Raw genomic sequence first — 14868 nt, 5'->3', positions numbered from 1 at the left:
GATTTTTTAATGGAATAGAAGAGTTTTATTCTCGCTGAAAAAATAAAGTTAAGAACAATGTTAAAACAGTGAAATGCAGTTTAGTGTCCTCTCTAAGGCAGCGATTAGAAAACAAACTTAATAAAAATTATAAAAAATATACATATTAGCACCATATCAATAAAAGATCATTCAGGACAATATATACGGCTGTGTGAACGTGCCAAATCCAATTCACTTTGTTTACGTTCACATTACAAACCACATTGCTCAAATCTGACTTTTTGCTCCGATCAGATTTGGCTGTTACAATCTTGACGATTCACATTCACAAATGGAATTGATATGTATCTGTTTGTAATGTGAACAAATAATAAAAAAAATGTGAACAGCTGAGAGACTCGTAGTTTTAAAAAGGGAAATGGATGAGTTTGCAGCTCATATGTGCAGCATCTCTAAACAGCTGTCTGAAGTTCATGCCCAGGTTGAGGAGGTGAAAAAAGGCCAGGCGGTTTGCTTTTGCTGTTTTTTTTGCAGCTATAGCTGCACAGCTGCACCAAGAAGAGATGTGTGGGTACGAGAAAGAAGCACGTAGCGCTAATGCTAATGCTGATGCTTATGCGTAAAAGCAAAAAGACACATGAATTCAGATTTGACCATTCACATTCATATCGCATGACCATGGATCGGATACGTATATAATTTAGGACCACATATGAAAGTGACTCAAATCTGATTAGAAAAAAATCTGATTTGGCACGTTCACACACACATAGCCAAAAATCTGATTTGAGTGACTTCAGCCTGGTAATGTGAAAGATACAGGTGCAGATACAGATCACTTACATTTATGAATGTGAACGGTGAAGAGCCAAAAAATCGGATTTGAGCAATTTGGTTTGTAATGTGAACGTAGCCTAATTTACATCATAGTAAACAGCAACAAATGTCATAAGCATCACCAGGAGTACTATTGCAACCGCATAGCAACAGCCTAGCAACAGCCTTGGCTTCAAACCAGTACTACAGGATGTTTCAACATAAGATCAAAAGGCTCTAAAGGAATGAGTAGATAAAGAAGATAACAGAGCGTAAAGGACACAATGTAACGCTCCGGACGCTATCTTCATTCCTCATCTTCTTACGTCTTCTTGTATTACCGGGGCAGCGTTTTTCATGAGAAACATATGCCACAAAAAGTCACAGTAATCTTGTGTATAAATGAAAATGTACATTTTGGTAAATACAATGTTTTATTAACAGTTACATTTGGAGTGTTAATCATTTTAATGTAAAATTGCAATACATCTAATGTAACACATTAGTTACCCCCTTAACATGACAGGATTTTTGTCAATTGTTAACAAGCATTAGTTAAAAAGGCTTCATGTTTAGTAAGGAACATTACTGAAAAGCATAATTGTAATTGTATGTGTCATAGAAAATATAAAAACAATGTTTATTTAAATCTGCTAATATATCAAAATATAATTAATAAAATCATAAAATTGTCTCTTTTCTGAGCATCATTTTACAATCAATATTTTCCTGAATACACATCAAAGAGTTCATGTCCTCCAAACCTATAGTTTCGTATTGTTTCACTCGTTTTTAAGTCTATTTTAAAACCTGCAGAATTTGACAGGTTGATTCCTGTGACTGATCTGCAATTATTAAGCGAATTAGAGAGAAAACATGCAGCTACTCCAAGTGTCCTGTAGAAGATTTCAAACCCTCAAATTTTCAGGATGTAAATTATTATTATTAGTTATTTTACTGCAGAAAAAAAGGGTTTGTATCACCTACACCTGTAGCCTGTACACGGGAACAAGGCATTTTAAGGGGTTCATTAATAAATTCAGTTGTTCTTATTATTCCTCTTGCCAAAGGTTTATAAAATCCAGCACCTGGGACCAAAGGTCCACATACTTTTGAGCTGCAAAAAGATCATCTCAATCATTTTTATAGACCTTAATATTGACCATAGTGACCATGTCACGTGGGTCAGACGTGAGGTAGACATATGCAGATACTTAACATAAAGTTTATTAACATACTTATTAAACTTACATGAGTTACTGTACGTTGGACAGGCATGGTTAAAATCAAAAGGGCAGCAAAATACAACAACATACCAGGAGCACCAACAGAGCAAGGCAAAAAAGACGTCTAAACAAATACAATAAAGACGGCAAGGCAAGAGAGTAGTCAAAAATACAAAACGAGTCGGAAGCAATGGCAAAAACAAAGAGAAAAGCATCAAGGAACAGAAACAGGGGGGTTTGCAGTGATAGTCAGCCTAGGTTAGCAGAGCAAGTCAGCCCCAGTTATCAACGTTATCCAGCGCTGGTTAGCAGCATAGCCCGCTCCGGTTAGCAGCGCTAGTCAACCCTGGTTAGCAGTGCTAGCCAGCCCTCATTATTAGTGCTATCCAGCCCCGGTTAGCAGTGCTAGTCAACCCTGGTTTGCAGTGATAGCTAGCCGGGTTTAGCAGCATAGCCAGCTTCAGTTAGCAGCGCTAGTCAACCCCAGTTATCAGTGCTATCCAATCCCGGTTAGCAGTGCTAATCAACACTGGTTAGCAGTGCTAGCCAGCCCTGATTATTAGTGCTAGCCAGCCCTCATTATTAGTGCTAGCCAGCCCTGGTTAGCAGTGCTAGACAACCCTGGTTTTCAGTGATAGCTTGCCGGGTTTAGCAGCATAACCAGCCCTGGTTAGCAGCGCTAGTCAACCCTGGTTATTATTGCTAGCCAGCCCCAGTTAGCAATGCTATCCAGCCCTAGTTAGCAGCGCTAGTCAACCCTGGTAAGCAGCGCTAGTCAGTAATGGTTAGCAGCGTAGCCAGCTCTGATTAGGAATGCTAGCCAGCAACGGTATAAGTATAAGTATAATCCCTTATACTCTGTAAATCATTTCAGTTACTTTACTGCTCCTTAATACCTGACTGGTAGAATTTATACATAAGGAGCACTGGATTATAAAATGCACTGTCAATGTTTGGGAAAATTAAAGGATTTCAAGGTTTATATTTTTTAACAGTTAATATAAGTTAATATGTAAATGTTAATATGTCTAACTCCCCTAATTCTAATTCTTGCTGCTGGTGGACACCAAAAAAAAAAATAAAAATAATAATAATCTACACACATTTCTCTCCTGAAAAACTGTTTATTTGGGTGAGTAAAGCACTTTAGTTTATTTACAGTTAGCTTAGATTTCCAAAATTCTCACTTATGTGACTAAATGTTTTGTGCGGCATGAAGCTCGTTAGATCGTAAAAAAAAATGTATAAAATAATCAACTATCCGCATTCAAAGCATGTAAAAAAAGTAGTGTCTTTTAGCCCGGAAATTACAGTATCTACAGTATTTATTACTGTGCTCTGAGATTTGATACAGCACCCAAAATCTTAATTTCAACATTTTCACAGTAGTGAAAGTCTCCTGAAGTTCCCATGATGCATTGCGTCACGACTGCCGCTTGAAGACGTAGATGACGTTGTGGCAGTTTGGACATTTGTGCTCCACATCTGTACAGGACCTGCACGGGACCAGACACCACGGCCAGACGCTGCCCAGACACAACAGAGGAAGTGTGATTATTAGTGAACCTGATTGTGTGTGGGCTGATATGAGTGTTATATGATGTGTGTGTGTGTGTGTGTGACTGATCTTACTTAAATGTACAGCTGCTCCCGAACAGGCCGCAGTTCACCGTGGGGTCAGCCATGTACCGCGTCACCGTGATGATGTCCACAAGGCAGTAAGAACACGTGAACTTCGCTGGTATATCTCTCAGATTAGGTTGAGTCACTGCCAACACACACACACACACAAAAACATTATACACATTATGCACTGCGTTGCAGTGCTCATTGCTATCTTACACCCTCGCCAACAGTCTATTTTCACACCTTCCACCTGCATCATTTAAATAGCAACAGTGCTTCTAAATACATCTAGAAATGAGGTCCGTAAATGTGGTGTGTTCAGATACATTTTTTGGCGTATTGCTATCTTAGCATCGCAAAACACCAGTGCTCCACTGACAGAACACTACCAAAACAGATGTCATCTTTTAACACACATATATCTTTGTTTGTTACGCACACAGGAACACGCAGCAGTTTCCATAAATGAGTTGCTGGAGCTCCTTCACAGCGTGAACGAGCTGGTAAGTTGAAAGTCCAAGTAGCTGCACCATTAAAATAGCAATCTGCCAAAGTCAGAGCTCACCTGACTCTTAAAGGGAATGTCAAGTGGCACTCTGATTGGTTTATTTCATGCTACGTCCAAAACCTGAAATAAACCAGCTTAGTTTTGTTTCTAAGCTGAAAACAGAAGCATTTCTTAGTAAAGAAGAATATGGATAAAATATAGTGTTTAATGGTAACAGTGAGCTGGAACCACCATCCCTGCTAAGCCTAATATATTCATTCTAAAAACTGGGGTGTCGGGTCACTTTTTGCAGGAGTTCTACTTCTGGCCACTTCACACGTCTTTACGTACTACAAATGCACACTCTTTTACATTTTTTTGGCTTGTTTTCTTCGCTACAACCGCACACTCTTTCCACTTATCAACTCTTTGGCTTGTTTTCTGCGCTAAAACTGTGCACTCTCCCCACTTTTCAACTCTTAGGCTCGTTTTCTGCGCTACAACTGTACACTGTCTCCCCTTATCAACTCTTTGGCTTATTTTCTGCGCTACAACTGTACACTGTCTCCCATTATCAACTCTTTGGCTTGTTTTCTGCGCTACAACTCTGCACTCTCCCCACTTTTCAACTCTTAGGCTCGTTTTCTGCACTACAACTGTACAATATCGCCGCTTATCAACTCTTTGGCTCGTTTTCTGCGCTACAACTGTGCACTCTCCCCACTATTCAACTCTTTGGCTTGTTTTCTGCGCTACAACTGTACACTGTCGCCGCTTATCGACTCTTTGACTCGTTTTCTGCGCTATGAATGCACAGCAGTTGGCGGAGCAATGGAGACTTCAGAAGGGCTCATTTACTCATAGTGTGTAGTTGAAGTGAAGTTTCTGACTAAGCACTTACTCTTTCTCTGGCTGAACATAACCTGGAATCAGATTCATGCACTCAGAAAGGAGACTGCACCATGCCCGCTGAGTTTAAAAGGATTCTTCCACATGCTCGGATCAATTACCTATTCTCACCAGAGAGGGCCCTAAATCCCCCAAATCGCAAAACTTACGGACATCGGCTTTAAATAAGAGAATTAGTACATGTCTTTTGCATGTTTTGAAACATGCAAGGTGTACTTTTCCTGTCGTTACGATAGCAAAAACACACTGACATGCCCTAAATCAAGAGAGGATCTGTAATGGTTAGGTCTTTCTGAAATTTAATAAAAATAGACATGCTGAACACTCACCCACTGCTTGAGTTTGTGGGACTATGGCCTGGACTGGAGAGACCACAGTCATCACCTGCTGAGGCTCAGGCTGGATTATTGTTGGAGACATGGCGTCTGGAGGGACCACGGTCATCACCTGCTGAGGCTGAGGCTGGACTATTGTTGGAGACATGGCATCTGGAGGGACCACGGTCATCACCTGCTGAGGCTGCTGGATTATTGTTGGAGACATGGCGTCTGGAGGGACCATGGTCATCACCTGCTGAGGCTGCTGGATTATTGTTGGAGACATGGCTTCTGGAGGGACCACGGTCATCACCTGCTGAGGCTGAGGCTGCTGGATTATTGTTGGAGACATGGCGTCTGGAGGGACCATGGTCATCACCTGCTGAGGCTGCTGGATTATTGTTGGAGACATGGCTTCTGGAGGGACCACGGTCATCACCTGCTGAGGCTGAGGCTGCTGGATTATTGTTGGAGACATGGCTTCTGGAGGGACCACGGTCATCACCTGCTGAGGCTGAGGCTGCTGCATTATTGTTGGAGACATGGCTTCTGGCTGGACTATGGTCATTCCTTGCTGATACTGAGGCTGGATTGTTGGAGACATGGCATCTGGCTGGACTATGGTCATCCCTTGCTGATACTGAGGCTGGATTATTGTTGGAGACATGGCATCTGGCTGGACTATGGTCATCCCTTGCTGATACTGAGGCTGGATTATTGTTGGAGACATGGCATCTGGCTGGACTATGGTCATCCCTTGCTGATACTGAGGCTGGATTGTGGGAGACATGGCATCTGGCTGGACTACAGTCATCACCTGCTGATACTCAGGCTGGATTGTTGGAGACATGGCATCTGGCTGGACTATGGTCATCCCCGGTTGGAGGTAAGGCTGGATTACTGGAGACATGACTATCTCTGTGACAGAACAAGACAAGACAAAATGAGACAACACAACACAACACAAGAGAAATCATATGAAGAAACATGGTGCCTTATGAATAGTCCACTATTTAATGTAATATTTTCATTTTCTTTAGTGTTCACCAAATTTACATTCCTCTAGGGTTTCTAAATGGTTGCTACGGTATCCAAAGTGGTTGCTTTGGTGTTGCTACGGTACTCCTGGTATCAGGTGGTTACTATGTTGTTGGTGTGGTATTCCTTTGGTGGTTGCTATGTTGTTGCTACCTGTTTTTTTGCTTTGCTGTTGCTTTGCAGTTATCAGGTGGTTACTACGTGGTTAGTGTGGAATTCCTTTGGCAGTTGCTATGGTGCTACTGCCTGGTTTTTAGATGGTTGCTGTGTTATCCCAAGCAGTTGCTTATGCAGTTATCCGGTGGTTGCTATGTGGTTGGTGCTGTATTCCTTTGGTGGCTTCTATGGTGCTACTGCCTGGCTTTTAGATGGCTGCTGTGGTATCCCAATCAGTTGCTTAAGCAGCTATCAGGTGGTTGCTATTAGGTTGGTTTGGTAACTCTTTGGAGGTTGCTATGGTAGAATGGTAAGAATGAGTTTTCTAGAGATAGATTTGTGGGCCCTGTTTTAGCAATCTATAGACAAGCGGTCAACCGTGCACCGTGCAGCTTGATTTGCTGATTGTGAGTGTGTCTTTGCTATCATAACGACGGGAAAAGTACACATTGCACGGCTCAATATAAATCTCTTAATTAACCATGGGTGTGGTTAATTTTGGGCTTAATGTGAAATAAACCAATCAGTATGTCAGTGTGGCGCAGTGCTGAAATTCTCAGCACAGGAAAGTGATCTGATTGTTCACGCTGTGAAGGTAGTGAGCAGCTCATTCACGGGAACAGCAATGTTATTTTATTCTTTATTCTGTTTATTGGTAACGTAAAAGCTGGGTTTGTGGGGCTCCAAGTGGCCCAGTGGACTAAAGAGCTGCCACTATGATCGAGAGATTGCTGGTTCAAATCCTGGTTAAGCAGCTTGCCATCTGCTGCTGAAGCTACGAGAGAGCACAACTGGTCTTGCTCTCTCTGGTTAGGTACAGTAGATGGAGCTCTTTCCCCTCATCACTCCTAGGGTGATGTGGATCAGCACGAGGCTGCGTCTGTGAGCTGATGTATCAGAACCGAGTCGCTGCGCTTTCCTTCGAGTGTTAGCGCTGTGATGCTACTTCACATGTATCGGAGGAAGCATGTGCTAGTCTTAACTCTCCTGGTGTTGGGGTATCACTAGTGATAGGGGGAGTTCTAATGAGTGGGTTGGGTACATTTGGGAGGAAAAAAAAGTATATTAATTGTTGTCTAGGTTGTATTCAGTCAGTGGAGCACCTGTGTTTTCCATTGCAATACTCCAGAAATGTACCTGAACACACCTACGGCTGCAATGATTAGTCATTATAATCGACAATGTCGATTATTCAAATTTGTCGACTACAAACTTCATTGTCGACTAATCGTTAATTTCCATGTTTAAATAACATCTACACATTTAAATACCTTTTAAATCTCATGTTCATCAGTTTCTATCGTTTTTAGAGATGGAGTACATGGCAGAAATGATCGTTGACTAATCGACTAATCGAAAAAATAGTCATCAGATTAGTCAACTACCAAAATAATCATTAGTTGCAGCCCTAAAAACACCTCATTTCCAGACCATCCAACTCATTAGTGTGGATATATTCAGAAGCTATTTAAACGATGCAGGTGAAACGTGTGAAAATAGACTCTTTTGGGAATGAGCATCACTGTGCACCTTGTGCAGGGTGTAAGATAGCACCCTTTATCTCACTCTGTCTCACTCTTCTAGGAATGTGTGTGTTTGTGTGAGAGAGAGACAGACAGATTGAACAGTCTCGCTGTATCTGTATATCTGTATATCTGTACTGTCCTGACGGGTCTGGTGGCATTTAGGTCAGAGTGATGAATGACTGAATATTTCTGTACATATTTTAGTGTATGAGTGAGGAGGGGAAGTGTGTGTAAAGTCACGTGCAAAAGTATAGGCACCCCTGGTTAAATGTTGTGTGTTTTGTATGTTCTGAATGTAAATTAGCTCAGGTCCTCTATAAAGATGACATTTTAATACATTTTAATACATTTTACTGCATTTTACTTCTTTTACTACGTTACTGCTTTACAATTTTTGCCGTTTTGTTCTGAGAAATATAATAATAATTGTATTAAACAATATGTGGCATGCACAAAAGTTGTTAATAATAATTAATAATAATTACAGTAGATACAAATTAAGACACGAATTAAGAGTAAATTAGTAGATGTATTTCAGGTGAACTGTTGAAGCATTTCTAGTGCTCTCCTGAAAGATTCATATACATTTTAATATACTATACTGTAGGTATTCTTACAATCTTATACTGTACATTCTATTCATATAGAATATATATATATATATATATATATATATATATATTTCAGAATTTCATGATGAATGAGCAAATAGGATAACTCTAAAACTACTTAAAATTAATTTTACACCAAATTCTATCAAATTGTATTGAACATTAAGATTAAAGTTAACATTTAAGTTGCTGTTTTAAAAAAAAAGTATTTTTAATGTCAATGTTTTTTTTTACACACACACACACACACACACACAGTAATTAATTAGTGCCACAGCGCAATAAAAGCTTAAAATTAAATTTTACTCACCTGCCATCTCTGTGTTTGTTGGAGGTTCGAGGAGATCGGGATTGTAAATTCATTCAGTTTAAAACACCCTACAGGAAACAGCCGCATTCGCACCTCATAGAAACTTTCACAAAGTGAAAGAACGTGAGAAACAGAGAGAGAGAGAGAGAGAGAGAGAGAGAGAGCGGGAGGGAGGGACAGTAGAGCAAAGGAACGATTATGTTCAGAAACATACTATTTTAATATTTTTACTAATGAGTCCTGTTCTGATTATGATGTCCCTTGTAAAAAAGGAAGTATACTTAAGAGCATTAAAGTATGTTTAAATTAAGTAAAGAATACTAAAAGTACATTTTCAATTTAAAATACTTAATAATAATTAAAAATACTTTCTCTATACATTTTGTATAAAATGTATTTTTAAGCAATATGATTTAAATTAAAAGTTGTTTTAATAGAAAATATATACAGCTCTGTAAAAAATTATAAGAGAACTTCCGTTTCTGAATCAGTTTCTCTGATTGTGCTATTTATAGGTTTATGTTTGAGTAAAATGAACATTATTGTTTTATTCTATAAACTACAGACAACATTTCTCCCAAATTAAAAATATTTTAGTTATTTAGAGCATTTATTTACAGAAAATAAGAAATGACTGAAATAAGAAAAAAGAAGCAGAACTTTCAGATAATCTCAAATAATGCAAAGAAAACAAGTTCATATTCATAAAGTTTTAAGAGTTCAGAAATCAATATTTGGTGGAATAACCCTGGTTTTTAATCACAGTTTTCATGCATCTTGGCATCATGTTCTCCTCCACCAGTCTTACACACTGCTTTTGGATAACTTTATGTCACTCCTTCAGGCAGTTCAGTTTGGTGGTTTGATGGCTTGTGATCATCCATCTTCCTCTTGATTATATTCCAGAGGTTTATAATTTGGTAAAATCAAAGAAACTCATCATTTTGTAAACGGTCTCTTACTTTTATCCAGAGCTGTATAAATACATATGCAAATAAATGCTCTAAATGACAATATTCTATTTGGAATTTGGGAGAAATGTTGTCTGTAGTTTATAGAATAAAACAACAATGTTCATTTTACTCAAACATAAACCTGTAAATAGCAAAATCAGAGAAACTGATTCAGAAACTGAATTACTCTCTTCATTTTTTCCAGAGCTGTATCTACAGCAGTGTTGTATCCAGTGTAAAGCTTTTTCAGAACAGTAGAGGGAGTTAGTGTCTGTATAGTGTTTTTATGTGGAGGTTAATGCACTAGTGGTCATGGCTAAAACTGCATAAATATATCTGATGTTGTCAATCAAAGAGCACAGAGAGTAGCTGCTACAGTCCTGCCTGTTATTACCAGAGGTGGAAAGTAATGAACTACATTTACTCAAGTTACTGTAATTGAGTAAATTTTATGTGTAATTTGTAATTTTTAAAGTAGTTTTTTAAAATAGGTAATTTTACTTTTACTCAAATACATTTTGACACAAGTAATTTACTTCACTACATTGGAAAACTACCCATTACTAAGTAAAAAATAAAATGCTGGAAAAAAACCGATTGTCTGAATTAAAAATGGATGCGCCGGTGCACGGATGCTCGCGTGTGGAATAACGAGGCAGTAACGTCCTCATGCTATACAAAATGTGCCGCGGCCAGACAGAGCTGTCAGCTTTCAAAACTTCCACATCAAACCTGAGAAAGCATGAGGCCTTTTATCATTAAACAATCTGCTTAAATAAAAAAAAAAACAAAAAAAAAACATGTAAATATCAGTTAAATCACAGCAATGGCAAGTTTAAAAAAATAATGAACTGTAAAAATATAAAAATACAGCTTATAGTCACCTATATGATCATAACTTTTTAACAGTAAAGAAAAAAAAATGGATCATAGAAACCTATGCTACTAAAAATGTTTTATGGGGTGGTCTGAACAAAAACTGCCTGAAAGATTTAAGATATTATGTGGAACAATAGTTCATTAAAAACTATTTAATTTATTATTTGTTTTTAGTTTTTTACATAAAATAATTAAAAGTAACTATGTAACTTTTACTCAAAGTACATTTTAAATTTAGTACTTTTTTACTTTTACTCGAGTAGATTTTTAAATGGGTACTTTTACTTTACTTGAGTAGAATTTTAGCAAAGTAAAGGTACTTTTACTTAATTACAATTTTTCAGTACTTTTTCCACCTCTGGTTATTACACACCTAAATCGAGAGGTTCATGTTTTAGCCCTCCTGTTATGTTCTGGGTTAAATTGACCAGTTAAAAGTATTTTTTTCAGTATGAAACTTCGGTAACACTTTATTTTAAGGAACACAAATTAGGCGCTTATTAATGTCTTATTATTTGCTTAATAAAGCCTTAATTAGACATTTGTAAATGATTTATTCACTATATATTAGGCTTTATTCTGTGTTATTAAGTGTTAATGGTGATTAATTAGAGGTCTGTTATGTGGAAAGGATTAATAATGGCTGTATTAGTTCTTATAGTGCACTATAAAAAAGTTATGTCAGCACCCTGTTAAGCAGATTATTAATCATTAACTATTAGCTTCTTTCAAACAGAAGCTCACTTTAACAGTGGCAGATGCTGGTCTTTCAAGTAGGGGAAGCTCAATTTCGGCCTACATCTTAACATATGTAGTTTTATTTATACAAAAATTCTACTCTCCCAGAGATGTTTTTTTTTTTTTTTGTAAACAAAAGGCATTATTTTCAAGTTTTCACTACACAACAGAAAGGTACCCATTCTTTACATTGAACAATTACATAAAAAATACGCTATGACATGAATAAACATAAAATGATCAGTAAAAAAAAACATTTCGCAAAACCTTTAAAGTTGGTAAAGAATCAAAATCCTGGTAATTTTTTTTCCTTTTTGGACAGTTTTAATTTCCTTGAATAATCCCTTTATTATTTTTTATTATTTTGATTATTTTTAATGATAACACAATACTTACTACTGGCCCCTGTTTATTTATGTCCTGAGACATAAAGAGGAATGGTCATCAGTACATTTTATTAGTTACAGCACTTCCAGTCAACCAGCTCACTTTATCATCCCAGAACAGCTGAAAATACCTGTTACTTTTCCCCACCTTTTACACCAAATTAATCAGAAAAGCACCAGAAATAGAAGCTGGATTTGTCGCTAGTCGTTTTTAATAAAGAAAATGCCGCTATAAGGATTAGAAAAGTCTCAGGTTCGACTCAGAACAGAATGAAAATGCTCCCTGATCGCTGATTCGCTCATTTCGCTGTCAATCAAAAAGGGGCTCCGCCTCAGACAGATCATTCATTCATCATGCAGAAGCTGAGCGTCCGGGCCGGCCGAGGCCAGCCCACTGCTCCATAGACCCCCAGAGACGATGAGCGTCCGATGGACGGGACAAATCCCAGCATTTATCCAGTGACTCGTCTCGTTTGGCCGCGCGCTTTGCTCCGCTATTGAAGTCTGTAGACGCTCAGCGTCCGCACTGTTTAAAGCAGCGCTGTGAAGCTGCGGGAATGAGTGAGAGGAAAGCCGCGGCGTTACCAGTGATAAGAAGCTGATTCTGAACTAAGTTCAGCGCGGTGTAGCGCATATTTAATCAGTGACACACAACAGTATATATTTAATCACTTATTTTTGACATTTTAGGGGAAACTGAGCTTCCCTTGCAGTCTTAGAGCAATCGCCACTGCACTTTAGAATATGGTTCACATCTTGGTCTATTAGTGACTTATTAACCCCTTATTAACTCTTAATAAACTCCAGCACAGCCATAACCTTTCCAAACTCACATAGATCAAACTGCTGCCAATTATAATAACACTAATAACATGTAGAATTAGCTAATAGCTAATGATTAATAATCTGCTTAACAGGGTGCTATAACTATAATAACTGTTTATTGTGCACTATAAGAACTAATACAGCCATTATTAATCATTTCCACATAACATACCCCTAATTAAGCACCAATAACTCATAATAACACAGAGTAAAGCCTTATAAGTAGTGAATAAATCATTTACAAATTCTATTTAAGGCTTAATTAGGCAAATTATAAGACATTAGCAAGCACCTAATTTGTGTTCCTTACAAATGCTATGCAGAGGTGGAAAAAGTACTGAAAAATTGTAATTAAGTAAAAGTACCTTTACTTTGCTAAAATTCTACTCAAGTAAAAGTAAAAGTACCCATTTAAAAATCTACTTGAGTAAAAGTAAAAAAGTACTCAATTTAAAATGTACTTTGAGTAAAAGTTACATAGTTACTTTTAATTATTTGATGTAAAAAGAAATACAAATCATAAATTAAATAATTATTAAGTGAAATAATTTGGATCTTTCAGGCAGTATTTGTTCAGACCACCCTATAAAACATTTTCAAGAACAAGTAGCATAGGTTTCTATGATCCATTTTTTTTCTTTACTGTTAAAAAGTTATGATCATATAGGTGGCTATAAACTGTATTTTTTATAGTTTTACACTTTAACTGCTATTTACATGTTTTTTTTACATTCAAGGAGATTTAATGTTCCTAATAAAAACGTAAGGAATTATCATGAAAAACATGAAAACATACAAAAGAATGTTAATAAACACCGTAATAAACACTGCTGGGAGAAGTTCAGCTGCGCTGCACAATTCAGCTGCTAAGACAATTCGTTTTTCAATGTAGCAAAGTAAATTACTTCTGTCAAAATGAACTTGAGTAACAGTTAAATTATCTACTTTAAAAACTACTTTAAAAATTACAAATTACTCATAAAATCTACTCAATTACAGTAATGTGAGTAAATGTAATTAGTTACTTTCCACCTCTGGTTATATGTTTAATTATCCTAATTAAATCATCACCTGTTGGAGGTAAGAAACACCATAGCTCTAAATATTAATAGAAGAATTAGTTTTAAATTATTTGAGTTATTAATGAAATATTCACCAGATGTTTTTGGTTTCAGACATTTTTTGCATAATTAAACATGCAGATCAACATTACCTTTGAACACCACTGCTGTTCCTAAAAATTAAAAATTAACATAACAGGAGGGTTAATAAGAAACAATAAAAATCCTAATTACAATTGTATTAAAAAATGAAGTAGATCTGCAAAATATAATGAATAAAAATGATACAACTGGCACTTTTCTAAACTTTCCTAATTTAATATTAATATTTTAGTAAATACAAATCAAACATTTCAAACATTTCATAAACCTTGTGTTTCATTACAGTCTAGATTTATGTGTATGTTTCTATTTTCAGTTTTAGGATTTTTTTTGGGTTGATCCCTGATCTTACTGATTTAAAATGATTAAGTGGAGTAAAGTGTGAACAGGCAGAGAGTGTGTAAAGTGTGCTGTTGGAGAGTCTCTAAATCTAAAGTTTTCAGAATGTAAACTTATTTTACTGCATAGAAAAAGGGTTATGTATCACCTGCAATTATATTGCCAACATTTTTGAATATGGTGAACGATATTATACCCTGAAATATTGTACCACATAACCCCCCCCCCCCCCCCCCCCCACCTAGTTATCACATCAGGGTACTACTTTTTCACTGTTTTTTTTAGCAAAAGAAAAAATCACACTGTTCTCATTTCCCATTATATATCTACTAGAGACAGATTATAGATTATATCTGTCCAGTATCATTTATTTTACTTTAATCCTGCATATATAGAGATATTTGGAGTGCATTATTATTAGTATCATGATATTCTGGATCTGGACTTCTGTTACAAATCTGATAAAATTCTTGTACTTTTTTAATATCTTAGTTAGGAGTGTGCAAGAATAATTATTTTTTTTTATATTCTTTTTAGTTCAATCATGAAAATACCAAGAAATATTGTAATATTATTTTAGA

General features: G+C 36.8%; 1 protein-coding gene across 10 annotated transcripts; it reads right to left on the bottom strand.

Moving 5' to 3' along the window:
* Nucleotides 1-3128: 3128 nt before the first annotated feature.
* LOC103034798 (cytadherence high molecular weight protein 3) lies at nucleotides 3129-9139 on the bottom strand. 10 transcript variants are annotated; one of them, XM_049469210.1, is made up of 6 exons: nucleotides 9005-9139; nucleotides 5743-6281; nucleotides 5617-5676; nucleotides 5376-5556; nucleotides 3657-3792; nucleotides 3129-3550 (listed from the first exon to the last, which is right to left on the bottom strand). In XM_049469210.1, exons 1-6 carry the CDS (start codon nucleotides 9009-9011, stop codon nucleotides 3448-3450), a joined length of 1026 nt encoding a protein of 341 aa, XP_049325167.1. In that variant the 5' UTR covers nucleotides 9012-9139; the 3' UTR covers nucleotides 3129-3447. The 10 variants fall into 10 exon arrangements, with proteins under 10 accessions (XP_049325167.1, XP_049325168.1, XP_049325162.1 ...); XM_049469211.1 differs by having other exon boundaries at nucleotides 5376-5493; XM_049469205.1 differs by having other exon boundaries at nucleotides 5617-6281.
* Nucleotides 9140-14868: the final 5729 nt, after the last annotated feature.

Source organism: Astyanax mexicanus, chromosome 21, assembly GCF_023375975.1.
Source record: "Astyanax mexicanus isolate ESR-SI-001 chromosome 21, AstMex3_surface, whole genome shotgun sequence".
Taxonomy (NCBI): Eukaryota; Metazoa; Chordata; class Actinopteri; order Characiformes; family Acestrorhamphidae; genus Astyanax; species Astyanax mexicanus.
This window is presented reverse-complemented; position numbering and strand designations above follow the sequence as displayed.